General features: G+C 36.6%; 1 protein-coding gene across 3 annotated transcripts in view; it reads left to right on the forward strand.

Moving 5' to 3' along the window:
- LOC139122096 (elongator complex protein 1-like) overlaps positions 1–18,565 on the forward strand; it is a 35,413-nt gene continuing 16,848 nt past the window's right edge. For 2 of the 3 annotated variants that reach the window (XR_011549393.1, XM_070687479.1), the window contains exons 1-14: positions 1–130; positions 2,556–2,718; positions 3,390–3,542; positions 6,152–6,314; positions 6,928–7,113; positions 8,018–8,108; positions 9,317–9,440; positions 9,902–10,001; positions 10,729–10,959; positions 12,133–12,306; positions 13,362–13,458; positions 14,499–14,675; positions 15,216–15,417; positions 17,933–18,089. Coding sequence is in view for 2 of the 3 variants with exons in the window: in XM_070687479.1 (XP_070543580.1) it covers positions 2,569–2,718; positions 3,390–3,542; positions 6,152–6,314; positions 6,928–7,113; positions 8,018–8,108; positions 9,317–9,440; positions 9,902–10,001; positions 10,729–10,959; positions 12,133–12,306; positions 13,362–13,458; positions 14,499–14,675; positions 15,216–15,417; positions 17,933–18,089 (2,005 nt within the window). In the remaining variant the exon portion in view is untranslated. The remainder of the gene's footprint in view (positions 131–2,555; positions 2,719–3,389; positions 3,543–6,151; positions 6,315–6,927; positions 7,114–8,017; positions 8,109–9,316; positions 9,441–9,901; positions 10,002–10,728; positions 10,960–12,132; positions 12,307–13,361; positions 13,459–14,498; positions 14,676–15,215; positions 15,418–17,932; positions 18,090–18,565) is intronic. The other variant, XM_070687480.1, reaches the window with a different exon arrangement.

Genomic DNA, 18,565 nt, shown 5'->3' on the forward strand with positions numbered 1-18,565 from the left:
GGAAAGAGTAAAAAATATGGCGGCGCCCACAGCGAACGCATGACGATCGGAATGCGAAACCACTGCGAACGATCAGCTGCTCCTCGGTGTTTCCTTATTATACGGTGGACAACTGAATAGTCAAAGTACGGTATGTGCCATTAGTAGGAATATATACATTGGAATCTATAGCTGCGAGTCGGCTATCATCGGCAGTCTGTTTGGGCTCGGTCATGATTGAACGTGGTCCCAGACACTTCGCACCAAAAACCACTTCGCACCATACCATCTCGTTCCGTACCATTTTGCACCAAAACCACTTCGCACCAAAACAACCTCGTACCAAAACCTCTTCGCCCCGAAAATCACGTCGCCCAAAACCATTGCGCCCCAAAAACAATACCACTTCACTTCCCAATTTATCGCTTACTAACCGTTAAAAGCTGAAAATAACCAACTACTGCCAGTGAACTTTTAATTACCTTCTATCTAGCTGCAAAATCGTAGCTCTACGGTGAGGCGGTCGGTGAGTTTGGTTTTTGCGACATCGCTCACCAGTAGAGCTACAATGCCGAAGGCCCTGAAGCATACAAAATAAGCAGGCTACACATGGCATGGCATTTTGATGTAAAATCCCATATATTTACTGCATTTGGTCATACTGATTTATCACTACTGATAGGGTGACCGGACGATTTTTTAAAACTGAAATATTTGGCCAAAATCTTGATGGTACCTGTTGAAATTGTTGGTACAAAGTCCAAATCTGAAAAAATAATTTGGCTAATTAGCATGATCACAATTTGGCAGCCTCTGGAAAATCAAAGTTTCCAAATTCTTTCCCTGAGAATATTGCAATGAGGAATAATGAGACAATATGACCAAAAATCGGATCAAATATTGTTAAAATGGCTCAAAGATGACTAACTGTACAATAATGAGTCTGGTGAAAGGTGCATTGATAGTTTCCAAATTATTTCGTGAGAATATTGTATGGGTTGATAAGTCCCAGTGAAAGAAAATGGAAGATTGTCCTCACGCTGACCTTTGTGTTTACAGTATCACCCATACAAGCCATTGTTTCTGGTCAGAGACAGGTGCGCACCGGTGAAAAGCACATTGTTCAAGTACGGCACTATTGCGAACTTTACTTCCTGCTTTGGAAAAACCGTGGGCGCTAATTTGCGCTGCATAGCTGAGCTTTTTTAGAGCACAAAACAAGTAGAAAAATATCTAAGGTACAATTTGCCGCATGGCCATTCCTTCCCTCCTGGAAAATGATGCCAAAAGTCATAGCCGTTTCAAAGTAAAAATTTCGTCAGCAGTTTCTCGAAAGAAAAAAGAACTTTTTAGGAAATTTTTGCACTCATCTTGACTTCCTAGTCTTCAAAATACTCACTGTGAAATGCAAGTGTTTCTGTTCACGCGATCTCTCATAGTGACCGTTCGCGTGCGAGTAGACGACTTCCAAGATGGCGTCCCCTCTGACGTTTGTTGACAAAATGTGTTCATAAACTTCAAGATTTTCACGTCATTACCTTGTTCATAGACATAAATGTGCACACTGTTGCATACTTAAGGTGAATTTGTACAATTTATCACTACCTGGGTCCCCCTTTATGCCTTCGATTTCGAGCATTCACTCTCAGAAAACTTGTGTCAGCCCCATTTTATAGGGAATGGGAGGGCCTCTTGTCCGGTCACCCTACTACTGAAAATTAAACACTATACTACACTAACCTTGTCGTGTATGGGGTTTGGTATTTGTTCAAATACGTCGATCGCATTCCAAAAACATTTCTTGGAGCCGCCATTACCAACTTCCGGTAATGGCGGCTCCCAGAAACACGCTCAATGTTTATGGAACGCGATCGACGTGTCTGTGCTAATACCAAACCCCATAAACGACAAGGTTAGTGTAGTATAGTGTTTAGTCTTCAGTAGTGATAAATCGGTACGACCAAATGCAGTAAATATGTGGGATTTTACATGAAAATGCCGCGCCATGTGTGGCGCGCTTATTTTGTATGCTACAGGGCCTTTGGCATTGTAGCTCTACTGGTGAGCGATGTCGCAAAAACCAAAACTCACCGACCGCCTCACCGTAGAGCTACAATTTTGCAGCTACTTTCTATCATCCCAGGACTGAAATCTTGATATTGTACACATTTCGAGAAAATGACATCGCATTGTGCAATACCGCGCATGGCACCTGAAATGTACCATTTAGTATATAGTAAGTAGTTTGCGTGTCTCTTTCTTCTAATATACTGTATGGTTTCATGGAAGAATAAATGGTTCGTGGTAGCCAAGTTGCAGGTAAAAATAACGTTATGATACAGTTGACTGTGACATGCATAGGAGGGTCACTGTTTTTGTGCAAACACTGTTGAAAGGTCACTATTTTCTAGCAGCATCATTTTGAAAATAAACAACCCTCCCAACCCACCCCCTTTTAATTTCTGTTCAGTTCCAAACATGGTAGCATTTTATTTATTCTCATTATTTTTGTAATACTCATGTTCAAGTGTGATATCAACACTTTGGTTTCATATTTTGTCATTTATATTTCACAGGTCATCCTTTAAAATGAGAAATTTAGAGTTGCGGCACAGTGATTGCATAAGTGGATTTAGTGAGCTTCACAATGTGCAGTGTATGACAATTGATTGTGATACTGGACAAGTCTATGCAGCAACTTGCAAGGCAATTGTGGGACTAGATCCATCCTTACAACAGGTATCTTCAGTCTCATTGACAATTATTTCAGAGATTGTGGGGTACAGCTTCATTTAAATAATTTAGTTTTGGACAAGCTCTGTTTCCAAGCTGGATACAACAAATGTTTCCTCAATCTAGAAACATTAAAATTGCTTAGTTTTTCACTCCTTGAGTTGTACTAATGTAAGCATATTGTTCACAGTAATTGTTAATATCAAACATATTAATGAGGCAGATCTTAACACAAAGTCCTAATGGAAGCAGTGGCTTACATTTACCGCAAATATTTTTTAAAACCTACCTTTTGGTCAAGTCCAAAAACCGGAAGGGGCTAGCATTGCTTCCATTATCCTGATAGTGATGGTGTCAAATCTCACCATGCTAGTTAGCTTACTGTTGTTATGTTAATGTTCCACTGTTTTGTACTGTCAATATTTATGCACACCACAAAGGCAATTATTTTTTAACTTTCTTAATGCTATATTTCTTGTTTTTTGCTAAATTATGGAAAATAATGATTATTAAAATGAGCAAATCAAATATCTTTATAATTTGAGATACTTCTAGTACCAATGCATAAATGCTATTTGGACCATACCAAGGCATGATGCATACCGGTATATGTAAGATTCACAATGCCTTTTAAATGGTCATTCAAAACAAGCACAATATCTGTTTACTCGTAACAGCTAACTTTGCAAGTGTCACTTGTTGAAGAAGGATATGTGTCTGAAGATGGTACCAATCATGTTGTAGGTATTCAACACTTACCTGACCAACTATCAGTATGTGTTGCCACTCAGAATGGCGATGTGCTACTCTGTGATTGTAACACACAACAGGTAAACATATGATCAATTGTCTATACCCTTAAAGTTCAAATGGGCAATTTGAATTTGACTCTTTGTGGTTAAAATAGGATAATTGAAATTACTCTTTGTGGTTGAAGTTGGCAATTTAACAAGAATGTTGTCGTTCAGATTGACCACTTTGTGTCGGTGTCACACCAGTGCTGGGCCCAGGCCCGCGTAAAATAACCAATGTGGACATGCTGCATCAGCCTGGGGCCGATGCAGTTTGGTCCCGGCAAGAAGGGGGGGTTCAGGGCTGACGCAAAATTTGGGCCGATGCAAATTCACGTGTGTGGACACATTGCGTTGGCCCTGGTCCAAGTTGACCGGGCCTCCGCCATGGATCGAAATTTAACTAGTCACCCTATTCACACAAAACAAACGGCGTCTGAAACTAAAGTTTACATTTATTGAAAGTTTCCAATCCAGTCTTTATCATTCCAGTGTACGCAGAACTATATCTTCCCACCAACTTTTGCTCCACAAGTGTGACAATGTCATTCGATTCACAGTGCACATAATTAGAGACACATTGGTGAACAACAATGTCAAAAATGCCACGCATTGGTTATTTCTCCACTGCCGTCTTACATATACACTACACTCATCCAATAAATAGTGAAGATCTCTCCAATGGTTAAAAGGGCGAGTGGTGGTGAAAAGTAAAAATGAATTTTTTATTGCTTGTTTATTTTGATGAATAAAATGGTCAGAAAAAAATCTGCATTGGAATTTTTCAAAACTGCGCTCCCAGTTCCGAATAAAGGCCCTAGCGACGCCCTTGGCAACAAAGATACAAATCTTCGGTACACTTCGGCAAATGTCGGGTATGACGTAATTTACAGCACATTGACCGCCGGCGATATATGGACGTCAGTGCTTTTGTGTGCATTCTCGAATCCATCGTAAAAGCTGTGACAGCGCCTAACCGTTGTGTCGCTGTGCATTGTTCTCATTCAGTATCAAAATTGTTTCAATGACCAAAGGATGAAGATCTGGCCAGAAAATGGACCAAATTTGTGAAAGCAAAGCGGGTTAATTTTACTCCTGTAGCCAAGCGCTGGCTCTGCATGGCAGGGCTTTGTGTTACCGGCGTTATACGGGGAGGCCGTAATAACAGGTATTTTATACAAAGGCACAGACTTATTCTACCTGCAACTTAAAACTGATAGTGATTTTGTAGCTCATTCTTTGCTATTTTTCATAGTATTGGTAGCCGGTATCAGACAGTTCGTGTTTGTGTCGGCTACATAGACGATCTGCCCGGCGTTTTTAAAACAGACCCTGCCATGCAAAGCTAGCCAGGCGCGTACATTTACTTCGCTACACACACTTCACTGACGATCTATGGATAATATACGGACAGTGCCAGTGGGCGTTTAGTCAGTAGGACTAACATAACAGTGGAGCCAGCGAGCGTTTTGTCAGTATGACTGACACAATTTGATAGAGACCTACAGCTGCCATGTACAGCCCAAATCTAGCTGTTGTTCGTCTTCTAACACTGTCTTGGTCGCGCTACTCGACAGAAGTCGCCATCGTGTTCCATACATGTACAGATAGGCTGTGCTTTAAGTGACGTCACACTTCGGGTTTGATTTTTTCGCGGGAAAATGTGACTAAGCTTCGGAAAAACGCATTTTTTCCCCGAAAATGCGCACTTAAACAATTTTTCCGCCGTAAATTTTTTGCTTCTGCCTTTCCATGTATTATTTAACGAGTGTGAAATCACATTTTCAGCGATTTCATTTTTACTCTTCACCAGCCTTTAAAAGGGCGAGTGGTGGTCATATTTGCCCTTCTTGTGTGTAAAAAAATCAGGAAAATCATGAACAGTCAAAACAGCGTGCATCATTCGAATGCACCAATTTGAACTTTGACAGGTCAGAGGTCACAAAGGACGGTAAATTTACGTCGGCCCTAATTCTGGTACCGGTACGTGTGGATAAGTGTGGACCAAATCTATTCCCAAAAGGACAAATATTTTGTGTCAGCCAGAATTTCAGTTGGATTGCAAATGTGAATGAAATAAATAAGACTGAAACATTTTTTTACAATGTTGATTGAGAAGTCATTCATTTGTTTATTTGGTTTTATTTTTGTGTTCATTGTTCTATTCTTTCTCCAATTTAGTGATTTGTTCATGTGATGCCCAACTTTCATCTTCTAGGTGACTAGCATTAGTTTGAAGCCTAGCAGAGTATTGTTTTTGCTTCTTGGAGTACATTACTAATATATTTGTATGTGCTCATTTTACTGTGCTCTCATGTGTGTAGGGTTGTAACCTATTTCATGCGGTCAGGTCACTTTCAAAATTGTAACAGCATAGCAAGGTTATTGAGTTACCTTTATTGAGTTAGGGATGTAGCAAAGTGGTGTCAGGCCTGCTAGGTAAGTAGACTAAGGGGCTGACCTTCTTAGTATGGAGGTGCTGTAGCTTGCTACTTCAAATCTGATAGAAATACTGTATTACTGAAATATGGGAGTAACTGAATAATTTTCAAGAGTGTTTACACAGTCAGGTTGAACTTTTTTAACCTTTAACCTTTCTAAAAAGGACAATTTTGAAAATCATGTGTATCCATGATTTGTCTTTGTAGCTGGAGTGTGTAGGCAGTGTTGAGAGTGGTTTAACCAGCATGACATGGAGTCCTGATCAGGAGCTCGTTGTCTTGACAACGTCAAGAGATACAGTGATAATGATGACAAAGGACTTTGATCCGATAATTGAAGTAGATATGCATACGGAAGACTGGGGAGAACGTATGTACATTAATTTCTATCAACCTTATTTGCATAATAATATGTTAATCTGCCTCCCTCATTATTTGAATCAAAGTAATTTTTTGTACAATTTTATTTTAACAATCATTTTTTTGATGTGGCATATAGAAAATCTGATTGCAACCAGGCAACTATGAAAAAAATTATTTTATCTTGAGAGATCTGATGGGTACTCAGAAAATAAAAAAAATATTTATCTTGAGGAAAGAGATAATATCAATATTGTAAAATAGTTGTGAGACCTTGTAACTTTGCCTTGTTGAGACAGTTTCAGATATGATTCCTGTCAATCATATAATGCCTTGTAACAAATAACTCTTCTTCTTTATGTGTTCATGGGAAGAACTGGCAATAAAGTAATAAACTAGCAGTAGATAACTTGCAGTACATATGTACAACACATTACATCACAGCATATTACAGTACAGAACAATACAATGCACATTATTTCTGGACATATCAAATTTGAAATGCACACTCTGCAGTTTCTACCCTGGTGACAGTGGTCATTCTTTTCATATTGACCTTATAATGAATAACATCTGGTATTGTATACATTCTTTAACAAATGCTTTTTGATGTGATGTGATAGAGAAACCTGTGACAGTGGGATGGGGAAGAAAAGAAACACAGTTCCATGGATCCATTGGAAAGGCAGCAGCTAGACAGAAAGAAGAGACAGCGGATTTAGCCAAAGACTGGGATGATCGTAATGTGCGTGCAAGTTGGCGAGGGGATGGTCAATTCTTTGCCATCTCAACAATACATCCACAGCATGGTAAGTGAATTGAACTAGGTGCAAACACATGTAATACATGATTGTTTATAATAACTGTTCTTGTGTCATGGACAATGTGAGGGTGTAGTACCATCAATGTTTCATTTGGAGTATCATGAAAACTTGCAAACTCAACATACTGGTAGAGTAAAGAAACACAGGGTACATCTATGTCTGCAAGTGTTTTGGCCAGATTTCAACACAAGGTACAATGTATACATTGTCTTAACTCAGCGTCTGGATTAGACAATCATGCTGTGTTTGTATACAGTATGTTGTTGAATTGGAAACGTGGAGTTTGGCAATGCCTATTCAACAATCATCAAATGAGTGATGTAGATTTCACCAGGTCAGTGTCACCTTTTTACAAATATGAGACAAGAAACTTTGATTAATTATGTTAAACATCAACCAAATGAGTGCTGATATTCAACAGCAAAATTGATTGAAAAGACTGGCTTATTGTCAGTACTGAATTATGCATTGAGACTGAACACTTTCACTGGGAGTAAAGATAGAGAAGGTGCATTTCAAACTTCAAATGATAATGAAAGTGATACCTTTTTGATTTATGACTAGATATCATCAAAGAATTCACAGTCTTTCCAACATGCCAAGTACCTGTTTAGTTTTCACAGTGCCATCAACACATTCAGAATGACCAGGTTAAATTGCTTGTTGTTCCTCATTGTCCCCTCTGTCACAGAAGGATTGCATTTTACCAGTTGCAAGTCTGTTTGTAAGAATGGTGTCTTGCTTCTGGTGAATAACAATGTCAAAGATATTTTGTGTTTTGAATATTATCAATGAATTAAGAACTGGATTATTTTGATATGAAATTTATGACAGTTAAAATTCATAATGCAGGTTATACACAATTACTATTAATCATCTACTGTGACAGGATATCGTACTATCAGGGTATGGAATCGTGAATGTGTTCTACAATACTCCAGTGAAATCATCAACGGATTAGAACAGGCTCTGGCATGGAAGTAAGTCTTATGAGTTACTGCATTTTGTTGTGTAGAAATAGTTTCATTTATTGAATCCCTTACATGACAATCACAATCCCACATCAAAAATTAAGTCCAATTGCAGACACTTCATGAAGTCAACAGCTGATAGAATAACTGAAAATGATAAAGTACTTACAATCATCAATTAATATGAAATAAAAAATTCTGATAAATTTTGTTTAAAAGATTTGCACAACTGCAAGCAACCTGTACAATAATACCCTTGAGTAGTGTCAAACAGATACATGTATGATATTTCTTTCAATGCTGTCTCTTCTACAATGCCTACGGCAGAAATGGATTTTTACTGTTTAAGTCATACATACATGTATGTGTAAGGCAGGCAGCCATGTTGGGTTTTATAAATGATGTTGTAATTCCAAAAGGAAAATGACTTGCATGTACATCTCACATAATAGAAAAGTGATCTTGTTAAAGTTTACAAATACACTGGTACTATTCTGAAAACCAAAAGTCTTATCTGTTCTCTGTGATTGATGTATGGTGTGTAAAACCACATTTAGTGGCATAACCAGGAACCAGAAATTTCCTGTGTGCTCAGGTTACCGGTACTATTTATCAAATTTACTGGAGCAGAAGTACTGATAGACACATATACGTGATCAAGAAATGCTAAAAAAATGGAAGAAACCATATTTTCATTTCTATTGATATAAAGACGGGAAGTATTCTGTTCCATCATATCATATCACATTACATCATATTTCAAAAGTGATTGTGAATCAACCAGAAGAATATTACTCTAAAAATCTTAAAATTATCCAATATAGGAATCCGTAGATTCTTTTGCAAATATTCCATGATAAAGTAGAAAATGTTTCAGAAAACATTAGTTATAGAAGGTGCAGGGATGAGCAAAATATTTGTTGTTTGCCAAACCAGTATTACCACAAGTCCTATAGTGCTGTAGTCAAGTTTTATACTATTGCATGTATACTCTATAATGCAAGATCATACAAGTGCTTTACTATTAATTTGTCTGCCAGATCAGTCAAATTACAAAGTCAATGTTCCAAGTCAAGGACTTGGTGCTCCATGGCCTTGGACCAATAGAGTTGATTTAACCTTTGAGGTGTACCTGGCACCTCATATGAAAATATTTTCTGATGGACATCTTAACAAAATGAGTAATTACTGAAAACAATGCATGTTTCTTGATCTAGACCATCAGGTAGTTTAATAGCATCCAGTCAAAGATTACAACACCGACATGATATAGTGTTTATGGAAAAGAATGGATTAAAACATGGTGAATTTACCCTGCCGTTTGAAAAGATGCAAGTCAAGGTATGAAGGTCATCTAATAAGAAGATACTCTTCATTTATTTCTGTACATCATTGTTGCAACCTTGTAAACAGACAGTCGTATGAGGTTAATGACGTCTGTATACTAAGGCTACCTCCTAAGTCTGGAAAAAACACGGTATAGTTTGCTATTCAAGTAACAGTGAGTATTTCAACTAACTGGTATGAAACAAAACATTGTTTTCCTTTAAGCACTGCTTCTTTTTCCAAACGTTGCTTTCTTTTCAGTTGCATTAAAGAAACTGACAAAACTCTCTTCAAACAGTTTTCAAAAATGCGACAGCCATATCTGAATGGTATACATCACAAATAAATAAGTAGACTCAGACATGACTACGCGTAAGTCAAGGTTTATGCATTTACAACTCACATGTAAGTCAAGGTTTTTACATTCATAACTTATGTGTAATCAAGAGGATTGATAGATTGCTATTGTATGACAGGTTTTGGAAGTGTTGTGGAACTCAGATTCCAGTGTGTTGGCAGTCTGGTTAGAAGATTTACCACCTGACAATCTGTCAAATTTCAAACCAATGTCATACCGTAAGTAATCTAGAAAGATGTCTATGGTTACATTCATAACAGTATATTGATGCGTTGTATGCAATAGTTCAGAAGATATGTAATAAGAATTACTTTATTAATGAGACAAAGAATTTAGACTATTCCTTGAATTTTTAGCTACTGTAGTTTTATCAAAGTTTTGATTCATGATATGTGCATTACGGTATTTAGCGTTGTATTTATTTATTCATTTGTTCATATACCTTGCGATGATCATTACATTATGAGACCTCAAATACATGTGTTTAACAGATTTCTAGGATTTTAGCAATGATGTTTTACAATCAAAGATGTAGGAAGCATGGTAGCATTGAGATTTCATTTCAAGAAACTTATTTCAGTATTTTAACCTTGTCAGTGTTTACTAGCTGATATAACATTTACCTACCTGTGAAAATATAGTCAGGTAGCTGGTCGTAAGTCATTGAAAACCACTCATGTAACTTCCACCATTACATTTGTGTTTGCAAGTGTAAACACACAGACATTTTATGGTGTCAGCATGGACCCTGCTTAGTTGGGTATTTTAGGACAAAAATTACCATTACCTTGATAATGAAAGTACCACTAAATTCAGAGTGTACATGAAAAGTACAAAGTGCTTTGGGATTAGAAAATACAAGAGCACACAAAAGGGACATTCTTCAAAAAGTTGTATTACTGGTAATTCAGCATATTTTTATTTCTTCCTTTACATTTTCTCCAGTTCAGTTATGGACTGTAAATAATTATCATTGGTATTTGAAACAAACACTAGAATTTAGTGCTACAGAAGAAGAAAGATTGGTAGCTGTCCAATGGGATCCAGAACATGTGTATCGGATTCACATCATATGTTATGGTGGAAATTATTATCAGCATACATGGTCCTGGGCCACACACCATAGTAATGGAATGTGGGCTGGTGATAATGCATATGTTGCAGTAATTGATGGAGGTATTATATACACTTTACTTATGTGTGCTGTATATGTGATATGGCCCACAGTGTGCTGTATATGTGATATGGCCTACAGTGTGCTGTGTGTGTGATATATTCTTCAATGTGTTGTATGTATGATATGGCCTACAGTGTGCTGTATGTGTTATATGGCCTACAGTGTGCGGTATGTGTGATATGGCCCACAGTGTGCTATATGTGTGATATAATCTTCAATGTGTTGTATGTATGATATGGCCTACAGTGTGCTGTATGTATGATATGACCTACAGTGTGCTGTAAGTGTGATATGGCCTACAGTATGCTGTAAGTGTGATATGGCCTACAGTGTGCTGTATGTGTGATATGGCCTACAGTGTGCTGTATGTGTGATATGGCCTACAGTGTGCTGTATGTGTGATATGGCCTACAGTGTGCTGTATGTATGATATGACCTACAGTGTGCTGTAAGTGTGATATGGCCTACAGTGTGCTGTATGTGTGATATAGCCTACAGTGTGCTGTAAGTGTGGTATGGCCTACAATGTGTTGTATGTGTGATATGACCTACAGTGTACCGTTTGTGTGGTATTGTCATCTTCTGTTGATGCCAACATTGACTTAAACATAATAAGAATGTACAAACAAGTATTGAAATGACAATTTATGGATCCTGTATTAAATTTATTATACATGTACATTTTATGTATAAAATGGAATTTGTACCTTCTGGTCATGCATTTTTACAAAAACTACTACTTAACGCAAAACAATGTTTGGACCATAGACCCTATGTTTTACCAATCAGTTGCTAAATTTCCCATATTTACTCCATTGTGCATCTGTTTGATAAGTTCCATTGACACATTACACAAATAACTTGTGCCATACATCATATAGAATTCTTGAAATGTCAAATACGTTTTGCATCTGTGCAAACACTCACAATGTAACAATTTTGTCTGCATTTTATCAGAATCTGCTACCTTATCAGAGGATAATAAGTTATTGACATGGCAATAAGGCAATTTTGAATGCATGATCATACCCAAAACAAGTGATTATGATGACCATGTCCGTTATCCATGTCAATCACCATGACAACCATACAAGAATCATGTCAAACACGACAGTTTTGTCTTTTTACTGAGCAATATGCTAATCATTCATGTCCTGATGTTTCTTTTGCAGCTCGAGTCCTGCTGTCACCATTTCGTTCAGTAATCATACCACCACCGATGTGTGCATATTACTTGCAGTTACCTCAGCCTGCAAATCAGGTGTTCTTTGGTCATGGCCAGCATTGTAATGACATTGGCATTGTACTCTCAGATTCTACAGTGATGTTTTACCATTTCACAACAGGTACAGTGTATGTCATGACTGGCTTTGTATTCACCTTCCTAATGATCACAAACAGTTTGCACCAGTGTTTGTAAAAGGCTTTTGATATGCTTAATAGACTTTTGATATTAGCCCTTACCATAGGACTTTTGATATTAGCCCTTATCATGGGACTTTTGATATTACGGCAGCCCTTATCATGGGACTTTTGATATTAGCCCTTATCATGGGACTTTTGATATTAGCCCTTATCATAGGACTTTTGATATTAGCGCTTATCATAGGACTTTTGATATTAACCCTTATCATAGGACTTTTGATATTAGCCCTTATCATCGGACTTTTGATATTAGCCTTATCATCAGACTTTTGATATTAGCCCTTATCATCGGACTTTTGATATCAGCCCTTATCATAGGACTTTTGATATTATCCCTTATCATAGGACTTTTGATATTAGCCCTTATCATAGGACTTTTGATATTAGCCCTTATCATCGGACTTTTGATATTAGCCCTTATCATCGGACTTTTGATATTAGCCCTTATCATAGGACTTTTGATATTAGCCCTTATCATATGAATTTATCTGTCACCATCAGGTCAAGTTGGTTAAAACCAGTCAGGCATTACATGTTCATCTCCCATATCTTGAACTTTAACTTAGACTTGAAGGCCCTTGAAAATGTAGATACTGTAAACATAATTTTTGTTGACTTGTTCCTCTTTGACATACATGCTAAGCAGGTGAAAATACATGTCCTTGTAGGTTTTTGGCTCAATACTGCATTATAATGACTTTGCAAATGGCTAATGACAGGCCTGGCATGGAAAGTGTTACCAGGTAATCTTGTGATTCAGTGAATATTGTTTAGTTATGTTACACAGGATTCTGTATACAAAGCATTGCACGGCTTTATGATCATGGACAATAATATCAAAAATATGTCTGAACCTAATTAATTGTGATTTTTATTTCCCTCTTAGTTTGATGTGAAAAAATGTAAGTTAGTGTGAGCAACGTTTTCTTTTGACTTTCAGAAGTTACAAAGTTGAATTTTCATGTTTTAACTTCAGATGCAAAAGCCAACGATTGCAGTGTTCATGTACAAGCTGCTGGTGGCAATGGTTTCAACAGGACAGTATCCACACATCAACTGATATCAAGACAAAGGTAATGACATCTTGCAATTCTCTGTTGTACAAATTTGGATTTTTTTTATCTTTCTACAGCGCTGTTTCTGTGTATACATTACAGCGCTGTTTCTGTGTATACATTACAGCGCTGTTTCTGTGTATACATTACAGCACTGTTTCTGTGTATACATTACAGCACTGTATCTGTGTATACATTACAGCACTGTATCTGTATATACATTACAGCACTGTATCTGTGTATACATTACAGCACTGTATCTGTATATACATTACAGCACTGTATCTGTGTATACATTACAGCACTGTATCTGTGTATACATTACAGCACTGTATCTGTATATACATTACAGCGCTGTTTCTGTGTATACATTACAGCACTGTATCTGTGTATACATTACAGCACTGTATCTGTGTATACATTACAGCACTGTATCTGTATATACATTACAGCACTGTTTCTGTGTATACATTACAGCACTGTTTCTGTGTATACATTACAGCACTGTTTCTGTGTAACAGAAATTAGCGCTGTTTCCATTAATGATATATTTAAATGAATGTTACATTCTTTGTCAGTGGATATGTAATCAAATCAAATCAAATGATAGACATTAGATTTCAACATTTCTGTTTAATTATCATTGCTTTGCTAAAAGTATTCAAGCATGTAGGAACAGAGATGTGATATCAACAACTTAATATAATTTCAGTGCTTGTATTCTAGACACATAACTATCTCAGTATCTGGATGTAGATTTGATGTTACAATACTCAAGTCTTTTGAATAAAGTGAAAAACAAAATCATGGAATGTCCATTCCATTGTAACACTTTCATGGAAATCCTCTCCAAATTTGCACAAAATGATAACTTTGCATTAAATATGTGATGGCAAAAAGTGGCAATGATGCCACTGTAACTTTACATTTGAAATCTGATGACATTCTCTGTATAGATTTGAAGTGGTTATGTCCCATCTTTCTTCAACTCTACCTATTTTTAGAAAGACTCATTTGCTGACTTGCTAGTCAAACTCTTTGTTGTATTTCTTACACAGAATAATGAATGGTGGCCAGCCATTGCAGTTGAATCATCCATTAACTTTGAGTCATTTCACATGGATAAAAGACGATACAATACTTGCTGTTGCCATGGATGCAAACTGTGCAGATTCTCGCCTTTATGAACTTCAACTCCTGCAGCAAGATGGTTCTGAAAGCCAATTGGTAGTGAGGTAGTCTGCTACATTCATTTCATGTATCAAAAAGCTACCCTTGAGGAGCAATAGCTGCTGTGTTTTCAGTATTGGTCATTTTAAAAATTTGTTGACTTTCCCCATGGCAGTTACAGGGCAGAGATAGAAAACAATGAAAACTCATCAATACAGCAGTTATTTATCTTGATATGCAAATTGCAATTAGGCTATCCGAGCTCCAGGAGAAAATAATGATGTGTCAAAATTTTGCTAGATCTGTTTACACTCTGATCAAATTCAAAATTTTTGACGTCTATTTTATCTGTGTTGCCATGGAAAGCTAGGTTTGCAATTAAACATTAACAGTCTCTGCTAAAGGTGTTTTTGTGAAAATTTGATCCTAGTTTACAACCATTGAAGATGTGACCATATCAGTGCATCTGTGTAAAGATGAGTTTGAAAAAATATGAAACCAATCTTTTGGATTTCAAAGCTTTCTAGTCTGTTTTGTCCATGGACACAATTATAGATTTTGCTGTCATTTAAAAAAGCTCAGAAAAATGACTTTATTCTTGACAGCTCAACAACAGCCATTGATGGTAGAGTGTATGGCATCCATTGCAATGTGAATGATAGTGTTGTTGTACAGCTGATTGATGGAACTCTGTTGAGATATAATACTACAACATCTACTTTGACTCCATGGACTACAAATAATGGTTTACAAGTCAGATTTCCTCAACCCTGTGTGAAAATGAACATCTGTCAGTTTGCTGATGAGGTACAGTATAGTATATTCACTAAACAACAAAGTAGTACATGTTTGATTATCATGTCCCTCTTACATTGGCGATCTTCAGGTTGGATGAAACACAGTGACTTCAATTTGACTACGCTAAGTTACCTTGCTGCCTTTTGTGATGTGCTTGCAAGGGCTACCATTTAGTTGCTAAAATCATGGATTATTTGTTTCATGTTAAGTACAATAGTTCACAGGAATGAGTTTATCATTGATCACACATGACAAAGTATTCAAAATGTTTGGTGAGCTGCATACTTTGAATACACTAAATATCTGAATTGTCTTATTTGGTCTTACTTTTTATACATTGCAAAAATTTCATGTCAATCTTGATATCTGTGTGAAATATTCAGATGAGTATGATATGAAAAAATAACATTCACGTAATCATGATTTTGGCAAAGAAGATCAAACAGTGTGTAATATACAACTGTACATGTGTCTTACTGTGAAATGCAGCTTTTACTACTACTGTGGCTAACCCAACCTTTGTCCAGAACTACTAGGAATATCATGCTAAATGACCATCAAAACAATGTTTTTCACTGATGTGGTAGCACTCAGTCAGAATGCATATTTGAAAGAGTTCACAATCCCAATTCCTTAATTGCAATAGTTAGAGGTCATAGTGGATTATAAAACATTGCTTTTATCCTGTGCATTTCTTTTATAGTTGTCATTTACACATATAAAACCTCTGATGAGATTGTTCAAGCCATTGCTAAGGATCTTGAAACCAGCAGTGTTAATGAAATATCTTGTATTTTTTATAAGTGTCACCATCTCATTTCTTCTAGCCAGTCACCCTTATAGTATATCATATCTTCATGATGTACCAATAATTTGATCAAATGTTGATTTTTCATAACAATGTGTTTCAGGATTCTGTAAGAATCAGAATGCTCCACAATTAGCTTTGTTGGTAGATTTATTTCATCTGGAAATGTATGCATTGATTAATGCAGTGATGAAATAAGTCAGCATTGTTAATTAACAATGGAATTCCTTATTCTTTCAAAGGTGTGTTGTATGATTAAAAAGTAGTAAATAAGAATTATGAGTTTGTTTTGAAGTAGACTGTTCCAGCTGTGGTATTTACACGATGTCATGACTAGGCATTTGGAAACGCCCTCACTGGCATAACTCTTTTTGCTCTAACTTATATCACCATAATTTTGTCAGTTAACCTTCCATATGTTTGGTGAATTTATTGAATACCTATTACCTGGTCATGAGGGCTAATTAGCCCCCGTTTATTACCTCGAGGGGCCGTTTGTAACCAGAAACGCATCGCTATTCCCAGAGACTGGAGGCTGAGTTCATGGAATGAAAACTTGTTCACTCAGTCACCTCAGTCATACCACCACCATGTTCCACATGTTCTACTTATTTGCATGAATTGTCACTAGAAAATTGAGAACATTTGTGTAGAGTGGACCAGGCTGTGGTGTTTTGATCACGTAGCTACAGAACGTTACGTACACACTCGATCGTGCCTCTAAAAACCATGGCCAGGACTTGACCAGGAGTCCGGCTAAATTTAAATCAAATCAAACTATTGCAATTAAGGAATTGGGATTGTTAACTCTTTCAAATATGCATATCAGTAATACCCTTATGATAGTGGATTAATTTTCATCAATTCAGAAATTACAAAATTATTCTGACTGAGTGCTACCACATAATGGAATTGCCATCCAAGATGTCTGTAAAATCACATAATGGAATTGCCATCCAAGATGGCTGTAAAATCACATAATGGACTTGACATCCGAGATGGCTGTAAAATCACATAATGGAATTGCCATCCAAGATGTCTGTAAAATCACATAATGGAATTGCCATCCAAGATGTCTGTAAAATCACATAATGGAATTGCCATCCAAGATGGCTGTCAAATCACATAATGGAATTGCCATCCAAGATGGCTGTAAAATCACATACTGGAATTCTCATCCAAGATGGCTGTAAAATCACATAATGGAATTGTCATCCAAGATGGTTGTAAAATCACATAATGGAATTGCCATCCAAGATGGCTGTAAAATCACATACTGGAATTCTCATCCAAGATGGCTGTAAAATCACATAATGGAATTGCCATCCAAGATGTCTGTAAAATCACATAATGGAATTGCCATCCAAGATGTCTGTAAAATCACATAATGGAATTGCCATCCAAGACAGCTGTAAATCACATAATGGAATTGCCATCCAAGATGTCTGTAAAATCACATACTGGAATTGCCATCCAAGATGGCTGTAAAATCACATAATGAAATTGCCATCCATGATGGAACTCTATGAAATTTGCTATATGTCGCGCTTAGCTGCAAGTGATTGTGAGTCTCATCGATGATGTGAGAAAAAGTTTGTCAGAATACAGAGAGAGGAAGGGCATTGGCATGAAGTCTCTCTTGTCAGAAATAACTATTCAAGGTGTCTCTCATTAATTATGTAATTAAAAATATATATATTTTAATTCCTTTTACAGGAAGTGGTTTTGGGTTTAACAGAACGATATCGTTTCTACGTGAATGACCGTGAGATTGTCTCCAACTGTACATCATTTGCAGTACATGATGAATACGTTATATTGACAACCCATACACATACATGTCGATGTATAAATCTTAATAATAATATCTCCTGTAAGTCAATCCTATTTCAGATTTATAATTCTCTCTATAGCAGCTTCTTAGGTGAACCAATTTATCAGCATTTTTCATAATTTTCATCTATTAAAAATAACTTTGATGCTATAGACATTCACAACAATTGTGAATTCAATGGGCATTTTTCTGAATTTTTTTTTATGTATACCCAAAGTTTCAAACGTTTAAATGTTGTTTTGATAACATTTTTGAAATTTTAAGATTCAAATACTACATGTTATCTTTTCATATCATTATTTAACATTATTGTAAGCCAAGTATTCAGATTGTCAAATTATCATTTTCAAAAACTCAAGAGGTAAAAAGGAAGACAAACAGACAAAGGCAATGTTTGCATTAATTACTGGTGAACTAGGGAGTTGTTGCATCAATCACTGGTGAACTAGGGAGTTGTTGGAGTTTGGGACAAAATCCATGGGAAGACACACTAAAGAAAACCTGTATATTTCCAT

Source organism: Ptychodera flava, chromosome 21, assembly GCF_041260155.1.
Source record: "Ptychodera flava strain L36383 chromosome 21, AS_Pfla_20210202, whole genome shotgun sequence".
In the NCBI taxonomy this organism is placed as follows: domain Eukaryota; kingdom Metazoa; phylum Hemichordata; class Enteropneusta; family Ptychoderidae; genus Ptychodera; species Ptychodera flava.